The sequence below is a fragment of the Phoxinus phoxinus genome, assembly GCF_949152265.1.
Source record: "Phoxinus phoxinus genome assembly, chromosome: 19".
Classification (NCBI taxonomy): Eukaryota; Metazoa; Chordata; class Actinopteri; order Cypriniformes; family Leuciscidae; genus Phoxinus; species Phoxinus phoxinus.
Window position 1 is genome coordinate 25,760,762 of NC_136894.1, and position 21,795 is coordinate 25,782,556.

Genomic DNA, 21,795 nt, shown 5'->3' on the forward strand with positions numbered 1-21,795 from the left:
TTCTGTGATCGCTGGAACTACCAGTCGCTGTGGTAATCTATACATATTTATTCATTTTTCTATATTTGATATGTGACCTTTATGACCCTTTTGGATCGTCATTCAATTGTTAATTAATTGTGATAAAATATGAATTTTGCTATTTGAAAAGTGTGAAAGACATTCGCCACTTGCTTGTTTTGTGAGGTTTATTTATTTAGAAAGAATCAAAACAACATTACAACTTTTTGAATGCACCCAATATACAAAGAAAAACATTCATGCAAATAATTTAGAAACCTCAAATAAAGGAAAATATCTGTATTTTATTGTATTGTTTAAGTAGTACAGCATCTACAATTAGCTATTTAATAAGAATCAACTATTATTCTGTACTACAGCTTATCTAAATAATTAAAAATAACAAGGAAATAAAAAAGAAGGAAATATACAAACAGAAAAAGCCCAATAATTCCATACAAGGAATAAAAAGTGAAATCTACATAGTGGTTAATTTAATTGACAGAAAAGACAAATTTCACAAATCATTCAATCTATACCATTTTAAAGTTCAATTAAATTTATTTAAATGTTGCAGTAGATAAACAATTTTCCAGGACTGTTAGCAGTCTTCCCCTGATTTACTTCATATTCTAGCTTGTCACTGTAAAAACACATAGACATAAAGAGTGATGTGAGACGCAGCTCTGCCCAGGTGACTAGAAACACTTCAGGTTTCTGATTTCTTTTTAATGTTCAGTCCTGACATCACAAACCTACAAATAAATTTTCTCAAATCCTACAAATCAATCAACCCTGTCAATCAATGATTTGTGTTCTTTGTTTTCTTCTGTGACTAAAGAGAAATATACATATTTTCTAATTTAGGTTCTGTGATCAATGAGTTGTATTTCTACATGTAAAATTTTAAAGTTAACCAGAAGATGAACAGAAAGTGTGAAGAAACAAAAACATTACTTTCTAGATGTAATTAATTCAAACTAGACAAATCCCAGAAATATATGATTCCCTAGATCTCTCTCTCTCTCTCTGTGTGTGTGTGTGTGTGTGTGTGTGTGTGTGTGTGTGTGTGTGTGTGTGTGTGTGTGTGTGTGTGTGTGTGTGTGTGAGCAAGATGGGCAGCACGACAAGCATGATTTTTTCAACTTGATTTCTCCCACATTTCCAGTCTCCTAAAATGCCAGAAGAAACATGTTACATTTCATTAATTTCACATTTCACACGACTGAGACAGTTGCACTGATGAATGAAAACACACATACGTCTTTATGCTTGTGGTTGAGCGGAGCTGTTCGAACCGTTATCAGAACCTAAAACAGAAAACAACATTAAAACTAAAACACCACACCGCTCATACAAGACTAGATTAGCACAGCAGTCACTCTGTCTATATCATATCATATTTATAAGATCTACATTAGAGAGAAAAGTTTCAGGACAAACTTCTATTTTATTTACTGTATTATTTTACATTATCAAAACATTACATTATGGATTTAGAAATATGAAGATACTACTATTAACCACACATCATGACCAATGGCAGAACTCATTTTTATAATTTGTGTTTATGAGGAACTTACCACTGACAGGTTTAAAGCCTGTAAAACAATCATAGAAGTGAGATGTAAGTTCAGCAATTTCAATCAATGAACACCAAATACAAACCAAAATAGAACAAATATTATATATATATATATATATATATATATATATATATATATATATATATATATATATATATATATATTATTTATAAGTGCTATCAAATCGAGTAATCATGATTAATCTAATCTAATCTCTATATATACACACACATATTTTTTTTGCGATTAATCGATTTGACCGCACTAATATATATTTCTCTTTTAATATTCAACCACAAGAGTTAACATTATCAAAACTAAGACTAGAATCACTCAAGCACAAAAACGCAATGCAATTTGAATTTAGTTTAAGTCATAAACAACATTTAATATTTCTTATTTGCTATTTAAGATATTTCAGACTTTGTATGGCCTGAAACTGTGTCCTCACCTTGTTTCTTCTTGTACACCACATACCCAATGCCACCAATGGCAATGATCAACAGGACGACAGCAACAAGAACAGCAACAATCGGCATGATGGAAACAGAATCTCCTGATCAGAGGAAAACTTCAGATTACTAAAGAGCCTGATAATGCTAACCAGTACTGGTGTGGTCAGCAGTACATGTGATCAGACTGTGATCAGCAGTACGTGTGTATAATAACAGCACACTGACAATCTGCAGCTATATAAAAACAATACAGGTATAATCATATTGTGTTTGTGCTCTACTGTTTGTTTCCTCTCTGCAGATCAAGCAGTTTGTTAAAGAGAAGAAGTCCAGCTGTGACTGAGAATGACCACACTCACATGCCATAGTTTCTTTGAGAAATAATCTAATTTCATCTTAATTTCAGTCTTAATTGTAATAAACATCATTGTTAATAAAGTATTGGTCTGTTTTTAATGAAAAATACATCATTTGGACCATAAACAGACTCAAAAGTGGGGATCACAGGAGGGACTACATCCGTAGTTCACTCATCTCATTTCTCTCACCTCCATTTGTCCTGATCTCTTTCTCTTCCTTGGTTTCTCCCTGATGTTCCACCACACAGCTGAACTGGTTGTTCTTCCACTCTTCCGGTGTGACTGTGATGGTGCTCGTCCTCTGGAAGGTTCCGTCCTCGTTGGGAAGAAGTTCTCCAAGATCCACATCCTCATCATGCTCTCGTCCATTTTTCATCCAGGAGATTGTTACACCACTGGGGTAAAAACCTGTGGCATGGCACGTCACTGAAGGAGAGGAAGACTTCTGCAGCAGAGACACCTGAGGAGAGACTGAAGAGAGAGAGAGAGACATGAGAGAAACATGCCAAGCAATTTTGAGGTCTTCCCAAACTAGACATTTGTAAACCCCCAACACACTGTGAAGGTTGGATCCAATTGCATCCAGTTCATTGTATAATGTGTGGTAAAAGTGTGGTGGAAGTGCCCAGATAAATACCAGCACTATAAGTGTCTGCTAGAGACAGTTCTGTTCTCAAATAAGGCAGAAGCAAGAATAAAGTTTTGTATTCACTCTATGTAACCATTTTTCCTCTAGACTTTCAATATTTTTAACTAAGACAGAGCTCCTTGTCATCCCAGCCAGCCTAGTAATTTATCAAAACAAATGCATTTTGATACACCAGACAACAGTAAAGTCTTGAACCAGGGATTGTGCTTTATAACAGGAAGATCAGATTCTTCCTATCTATCTATGCTAAACAGCTCTTTAACCAGATTTAACCAATCTCAAAACCGGTCTCCTGTCAGTCTTCCTGCAGTGCCTGTCTTCAATGAAACTTTGTCACATTGAGTAACTAAATACACAAGTAACCTAAGGGTTTTCTTAATTTAAGGAGTCTGTACAGTAACTTGTAACTGAACACTGAGCTTTAGCCACTACAACACATAATGCCTACTTGGCTTGTACTTTTCTAGCCGGTTCATAATTGACAGGATTAGATGCTTTTCCTGGATCTTTTGTAGTAAGTCATTTAAAGAATACATTTTAATTAATATCTACAAACAAACCACATGATCTGTATCCACTTTATTCCTGACAACCAACTGCGTTTTTAATTATGGGCGGCACTTCTGGTTTGGGGAACTTCCATTCAAAAGACTAATCATTTCAAATCATAATGTTGCCCTACAAATAAAGCTGATCCATCAGTTTGACTTGATGAGCTGTCAATTTTCCTTCATGATTTATTTTCAGGCATCATGAGAATAACGTTATACTTGGTATTTTAACGTGACATGTTATAACAACAATATCTATGGCAAGAGCTCTTTTCAGTCGCTGGACTCGCTGCTTTCTTTTCCTCGAGATTATTTTCTTTTTTCCCTTTGGAATCCGCTGTAAAAGTATGAAAAAGGACAACATATGCTGCATATTTGTGGTTTATTCTCCCGAATTTAATTTACGATATATTACATTAATAATTCACTGGAATGCATGAATAATCTCTCGTTATTCTCCTCAAATCCTCACGTCTCTTTCCAGGTTTGTTTTCACAGGTAAATGCAATTTATAATCTGTCAAAATGACGGAAATCACTTTGAAATAGTATCACGTAATGCTGAAGTTAATGAACATATTTGATTAAGGCAACATAAGTTACATAATACAGATATATATTACTCTAAATATATTTAACCAAAGACTCGCGCTTTTGGGGTTATTTTGTTCTGTTGAAAGAACCTTGTTGATGCTTTTACACTTTTAAATTTCCTTTTAAATGTTCGATAGTTGAAGGGTGAGTAAATTAATGTCATCTCATTGTGACACTTTTTTAACGTGTTGCGTTCATAGAGCGAGCCTTTCACTGATTGTTTACAGCTTAACGGAAGTTACACCCATAATTCGCGCAAAGTGTCATGGGGCGTAAGAATAAGGTGGATAGCTTAAAATAATCAAAACAATCTCTGAAGGAAAGAACATTACAGCATTAAGATATCTCAAGGGACAAAACTATTTTTTACAATGACAATTATAGTGCACATTCTTTTTTTTAACAAAACATGTAGGGCTTTATAATCAATGCTGGATAAGAAGTGATGTACCTTTTCTCTGCAGGCTGCTCTTTCCATACTGGACATACTTCTGCAGCCACTCAATGCACAGAGTGCTGTAGTAATTTCTGTTACTCTCAATAAGGCCTTTGTCATTGTTCCACTTCTGTACTGTGGGGATTCCTTGCTGCACTGGGGAAATATATCTCATCTCCTTAAAATCCAGAGACACAAAGTCCTCTCCATCATATCCAAACTGCCGGAAGGCATCTGTTGCTTTATCAGTCTGATCATCCCACTCACAGCCATACATTTGCTGGTATGTGTGCACACCTGAGGAAAAGAGACAGTTTGAATGTATCTGTATAATTAATCAATTCATAAAATTAAATTAAAATCATCAGTCAATCAGAAAGTCTCAACATGTCTGACTCAGAATCAAATAAATCTGACTGAACATATTTTTGTACTTAACCTCCATTCTATAAAAAAACTATAAATAAATAATGTTAGCCAAGTCGTGAATTTATTATGATGAGAGAAAAAGACCAGATGCTGAGAAATAAAACAAAGACAATAAACAAACAACATGGATTTATATTGTGATGTCTTCACTGCTGCACTGAAGAGCATTCACAAATCAACAATTACTCGTGTCACTCCAAACTCATAAGACTTTTATTTATCTTTTAAACACAAATGAAGATATTTTTAATGAAATCTGAGAGATTTCTGTCCCTCCATTGAAAGTGAAACTTTCGGTTCAAAACATTCATGAAGAGATCATAAAATAAATCCATATGAATCAAGTTTAATCCAAGTCTTCTGAAGAGAAGAGACATAATCGTTTTAAGCTCAACCGAACTTGCTTGACGCGCGAGAACAAACTTCATTAGTTCTTGTGGAAGAGACTTTCAATGTAGGGACAGAAATCTCTCATATTTCATTAAAAATATCACTGTACTGAAATACTCTGGCAGTGTTTTCTAACCGCTGAATCTACTGCAACACAGCAAAAGAAATGATTATTTAACTGAGATGTGAGTTTGTCGTCTGAATTTATTATGATGAGAGAGATTTAAAATAACACAAAGACAATAAACACACAACATGATTTCTATTGCGATGTTCTCAAACACGACAGCAAACGTACAGCGCGATCAGTGTAATCTGACTCACGAGTCAATGACTCTTATGAACCGCTCTGAATTACCGGTTTGACTGAATCTCTGACGAACTGAATCGCACAGAGCAGTTGTTGACTTATTCACTGAAGCGGATTAATATGATTTTCATCACGTCCAATAAAAATAAACCGTTAACCGTGACTGTATTGTGTGTATTGTAGGCTTGTTTTAGGCATCAGTTATTGACTGGTTGTTAAAGACAAACAGTAGGAAGAACGTTCTGTCATAATAAATTGTCCTTTTATTCAAAAAAGAAAAGTTGCCAAAAATAATATTGTTTTTGTCTAGTAACCTATGTTTGTTGATTCTAGTTAGGATCAATTATTTTGAAAGAATCATTAATGGATCGGTTAATGAACCGTGACTCAGAAACAGAATTGTTAAAATTCTTTATGATTCCCGTCCCTGCTCATCTATTGACGTTCTTTTACACTCTTGTATCCCTTTAATATTGTTGTAAATCAGACATCTTCGTTCTATTATTGAGGTCTGGTTTTGAATCCATGCGCTGGGTTTGTTTGGTTATGTCTGTATGCTTAGCGAGCTTCTGTTGAGTACAGTCTGACGCGAGTTTGCATATTCATCTCGTCTTGTGTTTCTATCATGCATCATATGGCGGACATCACAACTATGTATAAACTGATGGAGACAGTAGAAAGGACAGTTTTCCCGACAGCAGAGAGCAGACGTCTCTGAGGTGACCTACTCTGGTCACATGCTATTCAAATCTATCATTTGTGTGTCTGGTTACATTTGAATTTTTTGACAGTTGGAGTTTCAGTTGGAGTTTGAATTCTGTCTATGGGATTTTTGAGAGTTTTATAATCTGCTGTTGGAAAACCGTTAGTCTAATCAGTAAGAAAACACACAGTCAATAAAATAATAATTTTAAATAAGATATCATACTAATTAATACTCTTCGCACGGTTTAAGAGTGACTCAACTTTACCACAATAACAGTGTAAATCAGTCTCAGGATTACTGAACAATGACAGTCCGGTGTGTGTGTGTGAGAGAGCAGAGCTGGAGCTGAACTCTGCAGGAGACTCTTCTTTACACACTGAGTTCAGCAGATCAACATCAACGTTCCTCTACTGTACGTGTGTGTGTGTGTGAACTTACACTTCTGATGAGCAGGAGATTGACTAAAACATGTGGGGAAAAAGCGAGAGATTTCTTGAATCACAGATAAATGAATGAACAGCGTTTTATCTGGAGTTCATCCACAGTATTAAAATGAAGTTGTGAGAAACTGTGTGTGTAAATACAATCATGAAATAATTATGTGTACTAGAACAGTACTTGAGTTTTTTATCTTTCTTTTCAAGAAAACAACACAAAAATAACTGTAATGGCCTCTATTTTAATTAATCTATTATTAATTATATTTTATTTAATCATATGTATTTTAGTATTTTTATCAAAATAATTGTATAAATAGCCTAAGTATAATAAATTATTATTCATTTATATTTTATTAATTAATTTGTGTTAAATTGGTTTGTTGTGGTTTCTGCTCAAAAGCCGAGAGCATTTTATAAACTGGTTTTGCTCAGCAAGAACAAAAACAACAGGAAACATCGATCATGATCACAATCATTAAGAGTTTCAGGATGGAAGAATAATATTAAACTAAAATGTACATTTCCTGAAGAAAATGTGAGTGGTGCTTGCATTGGCAAAACTTGGCACTGGGTTAGCACGTTTTGAAACAAGATGCTAACACAATTAACAAGAAGCTAACACAATTAGCAAGATGCTAACACAATTAGCAATATGTTAACTTTATGCTAACATGATTGATTAGCATGTTGTTATCATCATGCTAGCATTATTAGCATAGAGCTACCATGATTAGCATGTTGCTAATATGTTTTTAGCAAGATGTTAACACAATTAGCAATATGTTAGCTTTATGCTAACATGATTAGCATGTTGTTATCATCATGCTAGCATTATTAGCATAGAGCTACCATGATTAGCATGTTGCTAATATGTTTTTAGCAAGATGCTAACACAATTAGCATGTTGTTAGCTTTATGCTAACATGATTAGCATGTGATTAGCATTTTGCTAGCATATTTTTAGCATCATGCTAGCATTATTAGCATGTTGCTAGCATGATTAGCATGTTGCTAGTATGATTAGCATGTTGCTAGTATGATTAGCATGTTGCTAATATGTTTTTAACAAATGCTAGCATGATGTTAGCATGTTGCTAGCATGGTTCACCATGATTTACCATTTTACCATGACTTACTATTATTTACCATGATTTACTATAGTTTACCATGTTTCTAGCATGATTTACCACGATTTAGTCAATCCCATCTCTATTTGATGTTCTGATGCAGAGATATAGGTCTTGTTAAACGGTTGCTAGGGTACTCTGTTTGGTTGCTATGGAGTTGCTTGGGAGCTGCCAATGATGAGACTCCAAAGGCTGCTTGTCTGTATGAATGATATGAACCAACTCCCATGCCTCTGTGACATTCAGAATGGAAGATATACCTCTTTGGATTTTGGTTGCTAAGGTGCTCGACAATGGTTGCTAGGGCGGGGCTAGGAAGTGTTGAGATGATTCATGATTGGCTCTTTGCTGCCCCGAGTCAATCGAGACCACCCTCGTGTTTCTATGACACTTCTATCCAAAGATATCCCTTTGAACTCTTTCAATGGAAGTCTATGGAACTTGTTGCTATGGTGCTCTAAATGGTTGCTAGGGCGTGGCTTGATAGCTTCACAATGACCCTGAGAGACTGATTGGTCGTCTGAGTAAAATGAGCCACACCCCCTTGTCTCTATGACACTGTGATCCAGAGTTATGTTCAATACAAAATCCCTATGCAATTTACCATAGTAGGAAAAACACGCATGCGTTTCATGGGCCGTCCTTCGCCATAGTGTGTCTATGGGGCAACTTTGGGCAGCTCTTGCGCCCCAGGGGTGCAGCTTTTACCCCATTGCGAGGTATGTTCTTACAGAGCCTGCCAGCCTCTTCAACTGTGGTAAACCACACATTTCTGCGAAATCCTCGCTCAGAGCTCATTCGTGGGACACGTGGGAGCTGCGGGAGGAGTAGCGCACCGAAATGTTGTCAAGAAGAAGAAGAAGAATAAGTATGAGCAATAACAAGTGACACCACTAATAATTCAGCTTCTAACTGAAAATGACACTGTATGTTAGTTTTCTGTACAAACAGTTGTACAATGTGTGCACACACACACACACACAGTTACTGATATGTACAGAGGGTCAGCTGATGAACGTACAGTAACCATGGAAACACGTTGTGCTGCTGTAGCGGTTCAGTGTTCAGCATCAGCAAAGGCACTGACGGCCATCTTTGAAACGCCTCTCGAGCAGCAGCTTCAGTCACGCACGTGCAGCTCCTCTCTCTTTACACGGGGAAACATCCAATCCTCCAAAGCTGTTCACCAAGCTTACGATTCAACTTCATATTTCAAATCCCCAATGAAATCTGACAACAACTGTTTTATAAATTTCGTTTCTAAACGCTCAAATCATGACAAAAACCTGCATTTCCCAGGCTGGATCAGCCAATGCGCATGCGCAGTCGTAAGCGTGCGTCTCAGAGCGCTGACTGTTTCTATAGCAACCGGAGCTTCTAACGGCAGCTGCAGTGACGTAATGACTTTACCGATTGGCGATTGGCTCTTTTACTTATAAGGCGGGACTTATTCTGCCATATTGGGCTTTGCACTTTCTCCCAATCATAGTAATACGAGTGCACCGTCTTTATATATCTAGTCTTTGGCATCAGTCGTTTGTTTCGGCCCTTATCGCCGTGGGAACGGTGCGGTCTGAACCTTGCACACACAATGGGGACCCGTGGAGTCTCACGCGACATCTGAACTAAACGCCATTCAAACATCATGACAGTTTGTCATTAATCACGACACTGTCTCCTGTTGATCTCCTGACTCTGGCGGCGGTCTGTCTCTCCTCTGAGGTTCTGCTGTCTCTGGATCTCTTTCTCCTGCACTCAGACACAGTGACACCCTGTTGAGAGCAGCTCAGACCTGCGTGGATTCAAGCGCTGGATCTGGCGTGTTTGTGTCGGTTAGTGCTGGTCTAGTTGCTGGAGCTGCTGGTTACGGTAGTTAATAGGTCTGCTGGGGGTTCTCAGTAACAGCATCTAAAACGCCACATATAAGTGAGACCAGCCACTGCCGCTCAACTGTCCTGCTCTGCTTCACTGCTGGGCTCCGGCTGGACTCGGGTCTAAAACACCGCGAGCTGGATCTCAGTCTACATAGACAGCGTCCTGAATGAAACGGACACTCATAAGTGAGTGGTTCGGGTGCACTACACACAGACAGCGACCACATGCATCATAAATATAGCACTGCTCAACCGCGCAAACTCACAACCGATTCAGTTTGTCGTTAGCATGTTGCCAAATGTGACACTCTAATAAACATAAATATGCATACACAAATATTGTGTCAAATAATCCGTTTTTAATTCTATGAAACTATTTTGTTTTATAGTTTTCAGAACTATGTGAATTGTCACTGAGGATTTTGCAATGCATTATGTGATTGTGTTCTCCGTGAAAGACGCGTGTGATTCTGCCTTGGTTATCTTATAAGGCAGCATAAAATATTCTTCTGGAACGACATGAGAGCGAGTAAATGACAAAACTTTCATTTTTGGGTGAACTAACCCTTTAAGTTTAGGTTTTAAGGGTAGCCTATAGAAAATATCATTAGCTCAGTATAAAAACAACAGAATCCAATGGAAAGCCTACACTGTGATAGACAAAAACGTAATACACATAATGGCGTGCATCTATTGATTAAATGGTCACTGCAGATTTCTGTGAAATAAATGAGCGAATTGTTGTAGGTTCTGTCAAACACAGCAGTCAGAGCATCTGCTGACAGAAAGACCAAAACCCTGATGGAGGTTCAGAGATCTGACGCTGATCTGATGATGTGGAGGATGACGGACAGCTGTCAGAACTGAGAATGACTGATCACACTGAGCTTAAAGCAACTGTGACCTTCTGATCAATAACAAATAACTGATCAACCATCATTCTGCTTCTCTAATAAGAGCAAAGCAACGCTTATTTCCAGCCTGACGTCTGACGAATCACATCTGATCCTGAGCTTCAGCAGCGGCTGAAACTACCACAGAAGAACAATCTCATTCTGAGGAACAACGACACAGAGACAGAGATACAATATAAATCACGCTCGATGTCGTAAAGCTGCTGTGATTCATGTAAAATCGTGATTTCATTCAGTGGGACGTCCTGTCGCATCACTTCAGCTCATCTGAAGCTTCTCTGCTCAAACGGTTTCACTTTTTCTCCTGTCTCTAAGACACTACTGACAGAAACTGTCCTGAAGTACTCTGCCATACTCTGAAATACTTTCAATTCAAAAAGAAATGTTGCCAAAAGTATTCGTTTTTGTTTAGTATGTTTGTTGAGTCTATAGTTAGGATTCATTATTCTTAAAGAATTGTTAATGGATCGGTTACTGAACTTGAACTGTCTCAGAAACAGAATTGTTACCATAATTTCTTTCTGATTCTCATCTATTTTCCTTCCTTTACACTCTTGTATCTCTTTACTATGTATAAACTAATCGTAACAGAAGAAAGGACAGTTTTCCTAACAGCAGAGAGCACGTCTATGTAGTCACTTCCTCTGATTATATGATATTAAAATCAAACCAAAACTGCATTTGATTGATCTTAGAACAAAACTAGAAAAACTGGTAATGTTCATGAAGTTAAACTCTGAAGCTGCCTTCACAAAGCCTCATCTGACCGTTTAATATAGTTTTAATAGTTTAAAGTTCTGGAGCACCTACAGTATAAAGAGAGACAGATAGATAGACAGACAGTTAGAAAGAGAGATGTGTGTCTGGTTACATTTAGTAAAAAATTAAAATAAAAGAAACCAACAGACCTTGACATTTCCTTCTATCAACAATATTGCTGCATTATTTATCTGTGTTAGAGTTCGAGATTTAGAGCAAAAGAATGATTGAAGCATTCACATTATTTTGGGCTGAGAGTAAATTATTCTGTGCAGACCATCAACAGAATAAAGTAATGCCAGCTGTACTTAAATCTATAAGTGATTATTCATTAAATTACTCTTTATTAAATTACTAGTTTACCATTTACATGCTTTTGAGAATGGGAAAAAATATTTCACCAGCAAGTAATACTTCCAAAATCTGTATTTGATCATATTGGCTTTGTCTGTCGGTTTTGTTACCAACTTACCGTCTGACTGGTTAAACCGTTCCTTTGCGATCTGGATGTTGACTCTGTAGGCCTGATGGGAGCCAATCATGTTCTGAGTGTTTCTGTCCCAGTAATCTGCTCCCACATTCTGTTTGATCCACTCTGTCTTTGGCACAGCTTTCATTGCATTGTTATCAAAGTACACAAACTGCTCTTCATCCACCATACCAACCGCAGTGAACTCTGGGAAGTCAATGACTCCAGACACAGCAGTGTAGAAGTATTTCAGAGAGTGTGTTCCTGTGGACGGAGACACAAACAGGGAGACTGGAATTTTAATAATCATCTCAAATTAGACATCCTTGCATACATGTTCAAAATTAACACAATTCAGAATTACATGAATACTGAGATTGATCATTAGCCTTTATTAAAAAATTATATTACATAATAAACAATTATCTATATTGCTATACAACTATATCTAATTGAAAGCAATTATCTATATTGCAATATTTCATTTGATACAAACTCTTTACCCTTCATGTGTAATTACGTTCATATTCAAAGTTTGGTAACACTTTATTTTAGTATACATGTTACATGTAGTTACTATAGTAATTACTATACATTTTGCATAATTACTTGTAACTAACCCCAAACCACACCCTAATCATAACCATATAGTAAGTACATTTACTTAATTATTACTCAGTACTTAAATGTAAAATTACACTGTAACTCAGACACTAAAATAAAATGTAACACAACGTTTTCGGAGTTACCACATTTAATGAGACATTGTCAGTTATTATACTAAAAATATAGCAAAATGTGCTTTTAATTAGAATAATATTGACTCAGAAACAGCTTCATTGGCCAAGGAGCTCTGAGTCCAATATATATCACAAGAATACAGATAATAAGACATGCATCTAGATACAGTAAACAGTGGATATGTTATATACAGATGTATTATTTGAAAGCTGCAATAATGGAATGAAAAAAGCAAAAATGTTACAATAATGATTTTTAATATTCAGTTAGTCTATTTCACAGAACAATTATTATTATTATTGGCTGGAAGGAAGGGTTGATTCGTGGCCTTATATTGCCATCTAGTGGACAAAAAGGCTGAAGTAAATTTCTCCCAGGCGATTTTTTTACAGTTGGTTATTTTAAACGGCATGATTTCCTTTTTTTATTTTCTCTATTAATGGGCTTTATTCCAATACATGATAAATATATATATATATTATACGGCTTATTTTTAACTAAAAGTAGGCCACCGTTTAGTTGGTTTAGCAAGTAGCCTACTTCGTCATCGGCCTCTGGGTAGAAAAACGTTTCTCAGGTCAGAAATGAAACTGATGCATCTGACACAACAAACTATAGCATGCTTTGTTTTTTAATAATAAAACAAAAAACAAAAAAACATTTTGAGTAAAAAAAAAAGAACTCAAACCAACAAACAAATAATGGTACAACAATTATGTTATGTCAGCTATATGCCATTTTCCTTTAATTAATTTCCTTTAATTTACACGAATACTCAACAAGCCTACTTTTTTTCACAGTAAGGCTAGCCTATAATAATTTTTTCAGCTAAGAATATTTCAGTAAAGGATACATATTTATCTAAATGTAAATGTCATACAAAGCTTTAAGATAATATGCTTTTGAAAATCATATTAAAATATGCAACATGCGTAAATACAATTTTTGGAAAGTGTCAAAAACACGAAACTTTGACTCAACATGGGCTGTTCATTGAGGCATTTTTAGTTTAATAGAATAATTCGCCAAACTTCAATCTTACAAATAAATGCAGCTTCTACTGTCATATTAAAATAATTTACTCACCAGCATAAGCAAGATGAGCTCCGAGGAGCAAAAGCACAACAGATCGCATCCTTGGCTGTCGCCTGAAAAACAGTTTTTGTCAGTATCGTTCAAGAAAAATGACTTTGAATATCTGTTCTGGACGTCTCAGTCGTCGCCTGTAAACTGGTGAAATGTGTCTGTCTGTATGAGGACTCTGAGCGAGCGGCTAATAGTCTCTGAAACTCCAGCCAATAGATATTCCATAAACCTTCAACGTCACAAGTTACTACGAGGTACTTCCTTAACTGGGTTGATCATGGAAGTGAAAGCAAAATATTAATTCATTGAATATGTAGCTATAATAGGGCTCAGGTTTTCCTCCACAAATGACATGCAGTATAGCATAGATGAAGTGGAGACGCTAAATTGTCCGTATATGAATGAAAGAGAGAAAGTGTCCGTGTCACACTGTGTGTAAGCCCTGGTGGACTGGCCATCTGTATTATTGTAAACTCCAAAGATAAACAACCCCGCACTTATTTTTATTTTATTTTTGATGGCTAAATTTCACAGTCATAAATGCACATTTTCAGGGAAAAACATGTTTTATTGCATTTCCAAATGAAGTGAAGCCTTACATTGAGTCAATATTGTCCTCATAAGAAACAAAAACCTATTCGAATTTTACAAGCACGTATACACACTTTAAAAGTATTCCTATAATAATGTTTATACTTCCCCCAATCATTTGAAATGTATTGAATTCTTGCATTGTTTGTTTTGATATTTCTTCAATAAAAAAATAAAAATAAAAAAGGACTAGTCTACAAGTGTGTCCATAAAAAAGTTGATAAATTGTCTATAATATTATAGTTGACTTATAGTTGAAGAGTGGAATTACAGACAGTTAATCCAAATAATCGTTTACTGTGTTTGTTGATAAATGCATGCTTCTGAGGACACCATTGAGGAAGTTTACTGTAGTAATAATAATAATAAAAATAAAAATGATAATAATAGGCCTAATACTCTCGCTCTATGAGAAGGTGTTGAGGTGACAGTCGAAGTTGTAAGTCTTAAAAGTACATAAACATACATAAAAGGACAAACAAACAATACATAGAATAAAAAGTCATAATTTCACCTCAGGCTTATTATCAGATTTTCTGATCAGGTTAAAGCATGCTGGTGTCATCTTTATCAACCGATTTTCTTTTAATTTAATATAACATTTACTCAAAACTTTCACCTAAAACTAAACATCATGTCTGAGCAGGGGAGGGTTGTAACCCTATTTCCCTATTTACTTCTACTGGACCCACAAAGACTGAGCAATTATACCACTCTGAATCAAAATGCAAAAAAATAAACTGGGTGGGGTTGGGGAAAGGGGTTAATTGGAGTTTGTAAATTATTTTGAACAATTAATTTGATTAAAGAAATAAATGCATGTACAAAATATAAACCGATGTCCATCTTTTTTAATAGTGTTACAAGTTACAACTCACTTGCAATTGTATTAGTTACCTTGTTTGTTATTTAGTCATATTGGTAACACTTTACAATAAGGTTTCATGTTATCATTTGTTAACATTTGTTAATATGGACTAAGAATGAACAATAGCTAATTCTTCAGCATTTATTAATCTTAGTTCATGTTAATTTCAACATTTAGTCTAAAACATTATTGAAATCAAAAGTTGTAATTGTTAACATTAGTTCATGCACTGTGAATTAACATGAACAAACAATGACCAGTTGTATTTTTATTTGTATCTAATATTAACAAAGATTGATAAATACTGTAACAAATGTAGCTCATGTGTTTGTTAATGTTCCTTAATACATTAACTAATGTTAACAATTGAGTCCTTGTTGTAAAGTGTTACCGCAATATTATGTTCACAAACCATTAAATAACTTAATAATAAATACAGGCAAAAACCAAATGTAAATTTAAATGGTGCTTGGAACTGACATCTACTCTAGGCTACAACACTTTTCATGTACCCCACTTTTCCAGTATGACTGCTGCGACTGCAATGACGCACATTTGATTTTGCACACTAACTTTTTTGTATAAATCCTTAAATAAATTTTGAGCAAGTTGTATAGTCTTCATGATATGATATTCAAATAGCCTACGCAATGCATAAAACTACACCGGCTATACAGGTTCGGCTATCTGTTGTCAACACAACACTAGTCTAGATACAATATGGTATTTCCCTGTGTCCTTAACTGCACTCTGTTCCGAGAAACCACGTGATATCACGGCAAAAACCAAAACTATCATGGTGAGTTTGGAATGCTACTATTGTTGGCTCAGAGCGCCACCTAGTGGAGACTAGAAAGACTAAAATACACGTACGCACTAGAAAAATTTATGATTCAGTGCTTTTTTCTATTTTGAGAGGTTAAAATATGTTTACATGAGGATACATGACAAATATGCCACACGACATCGGAGTATTTTCAAATGTCACAAAAATTGTTCATGCGGTTAAAGCGCATGCGCGTAAACACAGTTGAACTGAAAGTGAAACGCTGGAAGCTGCACGAAAGATTTTGGGAAAATCCGACGAATGATCTTTAACACGACAAAAAATTACAGCCACACAGATATATCATTTAAACTTTTAAAGCAACGATGTCTGAGATTTCGACCATATACATATCTATCGTCGCATTTACATTGTGTTTTCGTGGTAAGTTTTTGCTGCCTGTTTGTAATCAAGACTACAGCTTAATACATGCAATTTTGTGTGTGTGACCAATGAATATAACTCTCACAATATGTCTAATCTTGCATTATCTCTCCTATCTGGCAGCTTCTGGTTCTGGATGTCCGGTTCTGGAGTGCTGGTTTGTCCAGGAGAAGCCCGGTCATGGAGGAGGTTTCTCAGTACCAATGAGTCAAGAGAAATCTCTAATGTTCATCAGAACTGAAGCTTACAGTGAAGAGACCATGTCTGAACTTCATCCTCCTGCAGACATCAGCCCATCCAGAGTTTATTATGTGACTGGTTAGTGTCAATACAGCATGTGCTTTTAATAAAGGGATTTGTGGACTATATCATTTCTTTAATAATAATAATAAATAATTCATTACATTTATATAGAGCTTTTCTCTGCACTCAGGTTCTCACAATAACTCACAAAAGTCCATCTTCAAATTTAAAGAATATTTTGTTTAATGTTGTGCTCACTTGGTTGTCTGTATCTACTGTTATGTTTCATATAGCATAGTAGTATGATACTGCCTGTCAAATAAAAATACTGTATTTAAATCTCCTTTCTACACCAACCAGATCCAACGCTACAGTCACAGACAACACTAGCACCTGTTCTAGAGTACTTAACAGATATTTGATGATAACTAAACTTTAATGCACTGTCTCCTCCAGATCCAGCTGGCACGTTCTGTAGTGCCGCCCTGAACCCACCCAAAGGCTCTGTGAACAAACCAAAGTGTGAGATTAACCCTTTCATGCCTCACGCCTCCATGGTCAGATGGGCATCAGCTCTCACTGACTCCGCCCAGAGTCCAGTCTACCTGCAAGCTGATTGGTTCTCAGTGTCAGCACAAGGGCTTAATGAGCAGCTGACGTTGTCCAATATTATGCGAGCGCCTTCAGCTTCTAAAGAGCCAAAAGGTAAAGAGCCAAAATTTCTCATATATTGGCAGAAGAAAATAATATTACATACAGGAACATAGTAATATATACATATAGTTGCATAATACATAATTATGCATATTATATAATTAAATATTAAGAATATTAATTTAGCATAGTTCTACATAGTATGCAATTTAAATTTAATTTTCATCTTCATTAAAAAAAAATATTTGCATTCCAATTAGATTTTTGCAGTTCATGTATCTTATATTTTAATTAATTAAATAAGTTATAATGATGGTTAAACACTTTCTTTACTATGCTTCCTATTTTTTTTCTCTTTCCTAAAGTAATTCTCAGTGTCTCCAGTAAAACTGCTCTGGTCCGCTCTAGACTGGGAGAACCGGTTCTGTTAGACTGTGGGTTCTGGGTCGACCCGTCTTCTCCAGTTCACGGCTCTGGATTCTCTGTGGAGTGGCGTTATCAGTTTCGGGGTGAAGGACGGCTGGTCCTCGCTTACGATGGCAAGAACGATCGGTTCGCAGAGACATCAGAGACCGGAGCCAATATTGACATCACAGGCCTCTATGAAACAGGAAATGCATCTCTGATTCTGGAAGAATCTCAAGTGAGACACTCAGGAACTTACATCTGCACAGTGTATCTTCCACATCTGCTGGCTCAGGTAGCTGTGGACCTGGAGATAGTTGGTGAGAGGATTTTATACTCTGATTCTGACATAGCCAAAAAGATTTTCATAGATTATTATGTACATAATGTTTAATTTGTCAACAACATGTGCTATATTAGACTGCAGTTATACATATTATAGTAATCACAGTCTCGTTTTTTTCCAGAGCCTCCATCTCTCTCCATCTACCCTTCTCCTCTTCCTCTGCTGGTTCCTGGGCAGCTGCTGCTGATCCAGTGTGAAGCGTCTGGTTTTGCTCCTCACACTCTGGATCTGGGCTGGGAGTTCACCGGGGCTGATGGGAAGTCCCGCTCCCTGGGTCAGGGTGGTGTAACGGGTCACAGACAGGCGTCTGATGGCACCTTCAGTCAGAGCAGTCGTCTGGAGCTGGACTCGGGTAAGATGAGGCTCGGTCGTGGTGGTGACGTCACCTGTGTAGCCAAACACAACGGAGGAACACGGCGAGCTACCGCTACACTCAGTGTGATTGGTGAGTTATACTCTCCTAGACTGACACATCATTTTCAGACAGTGTTTACAATAAATCATTAAACCTGAATAATTACATGTATTTCACATATAGGCTTTAAAAAGTTCAGTTTCACTTGAAATTATTAAGACATTGTGGTGCCATTAATGTGGGCACAACTCTTGAATGTGAAATATCTGACATGATTTGAACACACCAATAGATGCATCAACATTCAGTTATTTCTCAGTCTGATTGGATTTTCTCGGTGAGGAAGTGAACTGATATATATTCAGGTGATTTATGATAGTCAACATTACGCAACAACACATGCAGAGCTTGCACAGCTTTTATATATAGTGGATAAAAGATATAAATCCAGTTATTTTTGGCCCTTGAATTTGATTGGCTGAGCGACGTTCATATAAGTTAATATACAGTCCACTCCCCTTGTCTATAGTCCAGACACTCACTGCATTAGTGGTGGGGATTTTCAGTTATTCTCCAGTAGGTGGCGACAAATGACAGTCTTTATGACAGTCTGATTCATATTTTAATTTTCAAAAGAATATTTATGTCAGTCAGAATGTTCTGCAACTCTTGATTTGATATTTTGTTCATACAGGTGTCAGCGCTCCTTCTATTGAGGACTCTATGGCGATGGTCGCTGTTGCTCTGCTGCTTTACGGCATGATAAAGTTTCTCTACTGGACATTCAGCTCTTCTGGTAAGTCAGTTTTCTAGCATCACTGTAACACAGAAGAGCAATTTACAAGTGAACTGATGATAAAATGACCTGTTCCAGTGTAAAAATCCAAATTCCATTGCAGAATATTGACTAGAACTGTATTTGTTATATGAAATGCCCTGTAATGTATTAAATATCCAAGCATGTCCAATTTGTTTTCATTTAGACTCCAGTGACACTGAATTAAAGGATAAGGTAAATAACATATTTTTTTGCTAAATCACACTCTCAAATTTAATTTTTAAATTTCTCCGATGCTGTCTTCAGTTCTCTTGTATAACTGTCTGTCTGCTTATTTTATTTCTGTCTCTCGTGCAGAAGGAGAAGTAAACCTGGACCTGGAGAGGATTTTGAAGGCTGAATAGTGTGCAGAGAAACTGCTCTTGTAAATAATCCTTTCAGAATAGTTTTATGGTGTGTTTCAGTCTTTGGTTAAGAATTGCTGTGTTTGGGTTGGTTACTCTCTGCATGTATTTTTATATTAAACGATTTTATGATAGTTGTACAGATTCTGGAAATAATAATAAAAAAGTGAATTATTTGATTTTAAACTGCATTATTTAGTTTTGGGACTCTGAATTTGAAGCGCTTTAACTTTTTTAATCACATAAACTCAATTGTTTAGAGATATACTGTAGTGCTTCAATAAGTTATGACCAGTGTGTTAAGAATCATTAGTTTCCTGTGTTTCTCTCTCAAAAAAAAAATGTGGTCCCTGAGGGGATCAGGCAGCAGATGGATTACATTTTAAAAACAAATGAAACAAAAGTTTTTTATTTGTGTTATAAACAGATATAATATATGTAAGTCCCCTGATACGTGAAGGGAAGGTTCTGATCATCACACATCTGATCTCACATTCATGCTAAACTCACTGTTTTATACTGTATCTGACAAAGTACAGAAAAAAAAATAAAAAGTTCTCAAACAAAAGACCCTATTTACTGCATTCTTTGTAATATTTGAATTGAATTTTCTGTTACTAACTTCAAAAAATAATCGTATGGGCTCTAATTTGTAACGGTCAAATTGTGTAGGTCAAATATGGCCTAGAATTAGAGTTGCTTTGTTGTGCAAACTTCTGTTTCAGCAATGTTGTCAAGCATAACAAACACTGTATAAATATGTATGATGTCAGAAAGATCAAACACTTATTTACAATGAAGGAAACGTCACAGGGCTTGAACAGAAATGGCAGAGTACAAAGACATGTAATACTTTTGGAAAAAACTAAGTTAAAGGATGATATTTTAATAAGAGTCTGGGTGAAATGAACAAGTGCTTTTAAATTGCAAGTCCTGATCAATAGTCAGTGCGCTCACCACACACCAGCTACAGGTGAAGAGAGAGAGAGAGAGAGACACCTGAAATATTATATCTATCCTATAGAAAACAATGGTTGAATTAGTTTGATTACTATAAAAGCCAGATGTGTCTGAGGCCTCATGACCGTGACTGTAGTTGCAAAGGTCAAGAACATCTGAGAAGTTTGTGCGGTCACTGAGCAGTTTTTGCTTAGTCAGGGCTTTTCCAGTAAACAACAGGTGATGGTGAAGAGAATAAGGCCATTGTTAAGAGGTGTCACATGCTGTCTTGCCTCTGGAAAGTATGGAAGCATGTTTCTGCCACAGAATAAAAAATAAAACAGGTAATTGCAACTTTTTATATCACAATTCTGACTTTTTTATCTCACAATTGCGACTTTATATGACGCAACTCTGTGTTATAAAGTCAGAATTGCGATATATAAATCCACAATTGTGTGCAATAAGTCAGAATTCAGAGATAAACCTGCAATTGCGTGTTATAAAGTCAGAATTGAGAGAATTGCACAATTTTTTAAGTAATTCTGACTTTATAACATGCAATTCTTGACTTTATAACATGCAATTCTGACTTTATATCTCGCAATTCTGACTTTATAACATGCAATTGCGAGATAATATCTCGCAATTCTAAAAAATAAAGATGTAAAACTCGCAATTGAAATGTATCTTTTAAAATGTTTTATTCTGTGGTGGAAACATAGGCTTCCATAGGGAAGAGTTGATTGTCCTTGAGAATGTTACATTGTGCCTGCATGAGAGAGGGTTGACCATCAATTGTCAGGATTCCACAATTAGAGAGGACTTCTGGAACTCTGCCTCTTCAGCTTCATTTGCAAGAAAGAGATGACTTTTCTCCACAACATAAAATCGTGCTAATTCAGTGAACAGGGATTATTAGGAGGCCATGACTGATAAAGGCCAATGGAAGGAATTTGGCTAGGAGACCGGCGGGGACACCCCTACTCTTTACAGAAGTGCCATGGGATTTTTAATGACCACAGAGAGTCGTGACCTTGGTTTAAGGTTTCATCTGAAGGATGGTGCTTGTTTACAGTCCCTATCACTATACTGGGGCATTAGGACCCACACAGACCACAGGTGAGC

General features: G+C 36.2%; 2 protein-coding genes across 2 annotated transcripts; one reads left to right on the forward strand and one right to left on the reverse strand.

Annotated features, from left to right (window-relative positions):
• Window positions 1-541: 541 nt before the first annotated feature.
• Window positions 542-14,088, reverse strand: LOC306986484 (major histocompatibility complex class I-related gene protein). The gene is made up of 8 exons (XM_079589777.1): window positions 13,875-14,088; window positions 12,051-12,311; window positions 4,645-4,926; window positions 2,590-2,871; window positions 2,038-2,142; window positions 1,584-1,601; window positions 1,263-1,310; window positions 542-1,172 (listed from the first exon to the last, which is right to left on the reverse strand). The coding sequence occupies exons 1-7, from the start codon at window positions 13,921-13,923 to the stop codon at window positions 1,267-1,269; spliced, it is 1,041 nt and encodes a 346-aa protein (XP_079445903.1). The 5' UTR covers window positions 13,924-14,088; the 3' UTR covers window positions 542-1,172; window positions 1,263-1,266.
• Window positions 14,089-16,162: 2,074 nt separating this feature from the next.
• tapbp.1 (TAP binding protein (tapasin), tandem duplicate 1) lies at window positions 16,163-19,905 on the forward strand. The gene is made up of 8 exons (XM_079590679.1): window positions 16,163-16,543; window positions 16,667-16,861; window positions 17,243-17,491; window positions 17,806-18,165; window positions 18,313-18,636; window positions 19,241-19,342; window positions 19,530-19,558; window positions 19,682-19,905. Exons 1-8 carry the CDS (start codon window positions 16,486-16,488, stop codon window positions 19,691-19,693), a joined length of 1,329 nt encoding a protein of 442 aa, XP_079446805.1. The 5' UTR covers window positions 16,163-16,485; the 3' UTR covers window positions 19,694-19,905.
• Window positions 19,906-21,795: the final 1,890 nt, after the last annotated feature.

Coding starts and splice junctions, on each gene's coding strand:
- tapbp.1 (XM_079590679.1), top strand. CDS start 16,486: ATGTCTGAGATTTCGACCATATACATATCTATCGTCGCATTTACATTG. Junction 16,544..16,666: donor ATTTACATTGTGTTTTCGTG/GTAAGTTTTTGC, acceptor CCTATCTGGCAG/CTTCTGGTTCTGGATGTCCG. Junction 16,862..17,242: donor CAGAGTTTATTATGTGACTG/GTTAGTGTCAAT, acceptor TGTCTCCTCCAG/ATCCAGCTGGCACGTTCTGT.
- LOC306986484 (XM_079589777.1), bottom strand. CDS start 13,923: ATGCGATCTGTTGTGCTTTTGCTCCTCGGAGCTCATCTTGCTTATGCT. Junction 12,312..13,874: donor AGCTCATCTTGCTTATGCTG/GTGAGTAAATTA, acceptor CTCCGTCCACAG/GAACACACTCTCTGAAATAC. Junction 2,872..4,644: donor GAGCAGCCTGCAGAGAAAAG/GTACATCACTTC, acceptor CTCTCTCTTCAG/TCTCTCCTCAGGTGTCTCTG.